General features: G+C 36.1%; 1 protein-coding gene across 1 annotated transcript in view; it reads left to right on the forward strand.

Annotated features, from left to right (window-relative positions):
• The window catches only part of LOTGIDRAFT_170847 (hypothetical protein), a gene marked incomplete at both ends in the record, with an annotated part of 10753 nt that extends 5968 nt beyond the window's left edge, over positions 1-4785 (forward strand). Inside the window, 3 exons of the mRNA XM_009046702.1 lie at positions 377-515; positions 3085-3194; positions 3466-4785. Of these exons, the coding sequence (XP_009044950.1) occupies positions 377-515; positions 3085-3194; positions 3466-4785 (1569 nt within the window). The remainder of the gene's footprint in view (positions 1-376; positions 516-3084; positions 3195-3465) is intronic.
• Between the last annotated feature and the right edge of the window lie 791 nt (positions 4786-5576).

Here is a 5576-nt window from a genome sequence, read left to right on the forward strand (position 1 = left end):
TTAAAACCCCCCCCCCCCCCCCCCCCCCCCCCCTTTAAATACAGATTTTGGTGCCTGGATAATTGTTATTTGTTGTTTTTTTTTATTATTTGAGAAAGGTTTTCCCCATCAGTCATGTAGGTCTAAGGGGCTGACATGGATATGAGTGTAGACGTTCGAATGGAATGTGCATTTTAAAGGTCGAAAAATACTGTCGCTGACCTGACAAAACCCTACTCATTGTACACTGCATGGCATTGGGCGTTTTCACTAGCTCAATTCTCTACTTGGAGAGTTCCATGGTTGAAATGCCATAAAAGCTCTAGTGTACGTACGACTGTTTATAAACCACCTACCAAACACTATCAGAATATTGTGGTTTTTATTTTACTTTCAGAAACAAGAGAGTCGAGATGAGAAGGTCAAAGTCTTACTAGAAAGACTAGTATTAAAGGCTGGTCAGGCATACCATAAGTTCTGTAATGTCTTACAAGTTACCGGTCATTATTTCCTGGCAGATTTCTTACGAGATGAAGGTAAGATAAAGTGGTCATTTGTCTCAATCTAACGACTCTGTTAATCCTAATCCATGTTAATCTAATGCTAATCTCTTCCGAATGGAGTCTTGATGTCGATCTAACGAGCCTGTCATAATAAAAGTCGTCAAGGTCGAATCTCCCCAAATCTTTAAAAAAAAAAAATAAGTGGACAATGGTATTTTCAATAGTGACGTCATGATCTGGCTTGTTTTTTTTCTGGAACCACAGACTTTCCGAGGCGAGGCTGGGTGATAGGGTGCTAAAAAAAATACCGGCATAATACAACACTGCGCATCAAAGAGGATATAACATTACACATATTGTTTAAATTGGGACTCAAACCTTCAACAATTTGGTTGAATGTTCTATTAATTTATGGTATTTCCCTAGATTTTATAATATTTCATTAGATCTTGACGAATCTCGAAATACCGTTATTTTTAAGCAATTACGGGACGTCATAGTTGTTATCCATTTTTGTTGTACTTATCTAAATTCGGTTAAATGGGTGCCTTTAATTCGGCAGATTATCTGTTATAAGACGAGATAGCATATCAATAGATAGTTCATGATTGATTAAACATGATTTGGGATTAATAACTGTAATATTAGACATCTTTAGATTGTCAAAAGAGATAAATATTAATTGGTATTTTGGCTTGAACGATATATGAGAAATAATAAACACCCTTTTTAAGGGCATTCACCAAAATATCTTTTAAAACATTTGATCAAAACACTGGTATTCTGAAAAATGTATTGAAAACTGAAAGAGATCCCTCAAAATTCTCCACCATCATTCCCATTCTTTTACACATGCTAAAGAAAAATTTTGATTCCCACCGGTCCTTTAACTTTAATGATTATGGCGCCACCTAACTTAATCTTAGGAAAGCTCAGTTAGAGGGGAAGAGTAGTACGTAAAACTTTATTTTTATTTGGTGTAAAAGGGTTTGCCCTTGCCCCTAGGAATAATTTCCACTAATTTGGTTCAAACTTCCATCTGATCTACCATCACAGACAGGTAGACTTGACAGAGGTATTTGACTGACAAAATAGCTTTTATGATTTGAAATTTATTTGGGTGGACTGTTTCAACACGGTCATCAGACAAGCATTAAAATACCCGAGTTGTGAACAAATATCCTGTCGTCTATTTGTATTATATATTATAAAGTTAAATAAGATATGATTTTTGAAAGATATAACTTGAGACTTGTCATCGCTTGTATTTTAAATTACTTATATTATGACCTCTATATGTCTCAATTGGACCGCTTTGATAACGTCTTAGGTTTCCCCCTGTCAGTGATGCAGGTACGAGGGGCTGACATGGAAAAAGCGTCTAGTCGTTCGGATGGGACAATAAACCGAGGCCCCGTGTGCTACAGGCTGTGCACGTTAAAGATCCCTCGACAGTTGGAAATCGAAAAAGAGCAGGCTAATGCCGCTGTCCTGGCAAAGTTTCCCTCATTGCACCCTGCATGGCGTTGCCCGTCTTCATTAGCCCACATGGTGCAGAAAAGTAGGACGTAAAACTCCATTCATTTCATTTCATGTTTTTAGACCAAATTGTCAATAGCTTGATGGATTGAAGGAATCCATCCTATTTGTGATTGAGCGCCCGTTAATAATTTCAAAATTCACCACGATATCATAATCACATTTCTAGAAATTTCTAAAGTATTGTAAAAGAACAAAATTTGAGTTAGGATGCATTAGGATGCTCCTTAAAGTGTACACTGTTAGCCTGCATAAACAAATAAGGAAATGTATGGAAATCGTTCTCTGTTTTATAATGAGAACGTTCGTATCTCAGTGGTTGTTTGATATACAATTTAAGGGTGTGGTCTGATTTTTAAAAATATGAAACGGTGTATGATTAACTTGAATAGATCTTTTGTAACATATTGAAATCTCACATTACCTCTTTACAAAACAATTATATAGTCATTACCACACAGTGCAGTATATCACCTTAGTGGTAATCAAGTATAACAATTTTATACATGAGTGTATGATCAAATAATATAAGTCTGTGCGTGTATGGCGTCTAAATGAGGGGACACATAATACAGCTTTTATTTGCACCATTTCGATCTCTCTGATACTTTCAACTTAAATGTTGAAAAAAAATTTCGTTTTCTGATATTTTAGTCTACATTGTAATCTAACAAGTTTTTTACCAAACGCATGTACCAAAGGTAGTATTTTTTTTTTATCGTGTAAAGCCCTTTTCTCGATAGAATAAGGAATTATGAGATATTGAAATCAGAGCAGTATGGAAGTCTTCTTAGGGTTTCACTATCCCACTATTCCTGGGTTAAACATAACATCGTTTTAGATTTTAATAAACTTATTCAGATTAAAACGTAGACTAAAAATATCACAAAACGAAAAAAGATGTGAATCTAATTCTAAGTAGATTGTACCCACAGTTGCCTTTCTCTTAGCATCTGTGCATTCCCCTGATGTATATGACATTTCTAATTTTAATATAAAGTACATGTATTTTAATATACCGCACTAATCTCATGATAATCATATTATAATCTACTATTTTCAGAAACAAACGAGACGGCCAATGTCAAAGATTTAGTTAAGAGGTTACCATTTCTTGGTAAAGTTCTAAAAGATAATGAAAGAAAACTGGTGGAATCGTATGTTATTGAAAAGGTATAATCATTAACAAGTTATTTTCAAACAATTTTTGCATATCAATCAGTACACTATAGAATCAAACCAAAGGGATAAGTGCGCCATTTTTTTTACTTATCGTACCTTAGTCTCAAAACGGGAATTGTTTTAGCTAAGCCAATCAGTAATAGTGTTAACAGCTCACCATCGAAATTTGAGCCTTCAGATCCATGTATGTCCAGCATTATCCGCGTTTGGAAGTTAAAAAAAAATTTGATCAGCGGTAAACGTTCGATTCTCCCCATTTCAGATTCAGTCAGAAACACTAAAGTACATCTGGAAGAATGAAGCCAGAGAAAAAGATAAAGCTTTAGATGCTAAATTGAAACAACTAGAAACCGAAGTTTTGATGAAAGAAAAAAGTAAAGATGCGGACTCGAAAATTAATGAGCTGAAAGGCACTCTAATGACAGCTAGTGAGGAATGTGTTGTCTTAAAAGCTCAAATCAATGCGCTGAAAGCTGAAATTCCAGCAATACGAAAAGAACATCAAGAGGATTTGAACAAGCAAGTGAAATTCAATATGGCTAATGAAAATTCGCTGAAAAAAGTAACGGAAAAATTCGAACACGCTGACAAAGCTATTACCAGAATTCGATTAATGATCAGGGAAGCTGTTACACCTCGAGATAATCGGACAGAAAAACCTACGTCCATTCCTAAAGACAATTTAACCTACTTGATGGACGATCTAGAGTTCCTGATTTCTGAGTTCCGTCAACTGATGGAAACCGAGTCTAAATATGAAGAATTGATCAAGGAACGTGATTGGGTTCTGGTACAACTGGGATTTAATCAAACAGAATCACCAACGCCGAGCCTCACTCAAGCATTTAAATCTTTCATCACCCAAAACCAAGCACAAATCGACGACCTCAAAACTGAAATTGACAAATACGACGAGATGTTGCGAACTCAAACCGACAAGATGTCCTTTATTGAGAATGCAAAGAACGACGATGAGCGTAAAGTGACAAACAGTACCGCTGTCTGGCAGGCAGCCATTATGTCTGTCATGAGGAGACAACTCCAAGATGTTAAAGTCAGTAACCGGAAGAAGGACTCGAATATCCTGTTCCTTGAAGAGGATATAAAGAAGTTAAAAGATAAGATAGCCAAGCTGGAGAACACGTTAGAAGAACAGAAAGAAAATAATGTTACCAGAACCAATGTTATCACCAGTGAAGATTGGAGTAAGCTTCGTGGATCACCATCACGAGATCAGGTGGATACGAACTTCCTCAAATCCATTGATAGCGTGAACGCCATGAACGGTGTCGACGTATCGCTCAGTGATTCTTCAGTGGGTTCTAAACCAGAGAGACAGAAACTCAATGCATTACCTCCTTTAAAATACCCTACCTTTAAAATGAATCCAGGTTCCTCGGTGGCGCGTATATTAAAGGTGCGACCACAAGCTTCTATGCCTAGGAAATACGAATCTCGGCCAATTGGCGGGGTTCCTGAAGGTCTCCATGCTGCTCAACTACATCTAGAAAGTCGACGAGGTAATCAAAATATACATGGAAATGGTTTAAGTGAATTAAAAAGTTTCGCAAGAGATAGATAATAACATATGATACATAAAGTGCTAACTATCAGAATTATAAAACATTGGCCCACTTGGATAGGAAAGGGGCATATATTCTGGAAAGAAGCCCATGTTACTTGTAGGAATTGTGAACAAAATCATTTGAAGTGTCTCAGGATCGACATTGCTGCAAAATGTAAGGATATAGGGTTACACTAATATCTGTACAATTTTCCGCTCAATTCGAATTCAATTTTTGGCAATTACTTTTTATACTATTTGTAAAACCTGTTTTTTTTTTTTATTACAAACAGTTTTTTAGGATTTTATCTAACGTATACCTCAAGGGGTGCTCATCGAAAATTGACAACAAGCAACTCCGATTAGCTGGATGCTCGAAGATACTACTGCCCCGGTGTACTGAATTGAAAAGAAAGTTAAAAAAAACGAGCTGACTGACAGCAACTACATGCAGTCATTCAAAATCTCAGATTCTGTAACAAAAAATGTTTTGTTGTTTTCCATTTGATCACAGGGACTAGGTGTTCGGAAAAAAGCAGTTTTAATAGCGTTGAATTAAATTTTGTGTTACTTTTTGAAAAGCATTTGAACATTCCATATTAAAACATATTCAGATTTAGTTATATCTTTTGATATCTTTGTTGAGAAGAAATTCGTGACGGTTCGTCTGGTAAGCAATGCACTTTCCACATGACCACTTGTATATTGACATCGTCCCTCAGCTGCCCATATGGTACAATTCCAATTCATGACTTAGAGATACTCCAAAATCTGGACCAATGACAACTCAATTCTAGAACGTCAGTTAC

The sequence above is a fragment of the Lottia gigantea genome (genome assembly GCF_000327385.1).
Source record: "Lottia gigantea unplaced genomic scaffold LOTGIsca_105, whole genome shotgun sequence".
Lineage (NCBI taxonomy): Eukaryota > Metazoa > Mollusca > Gastropoda > Lottiidae > Lottia > Lottia gigantea.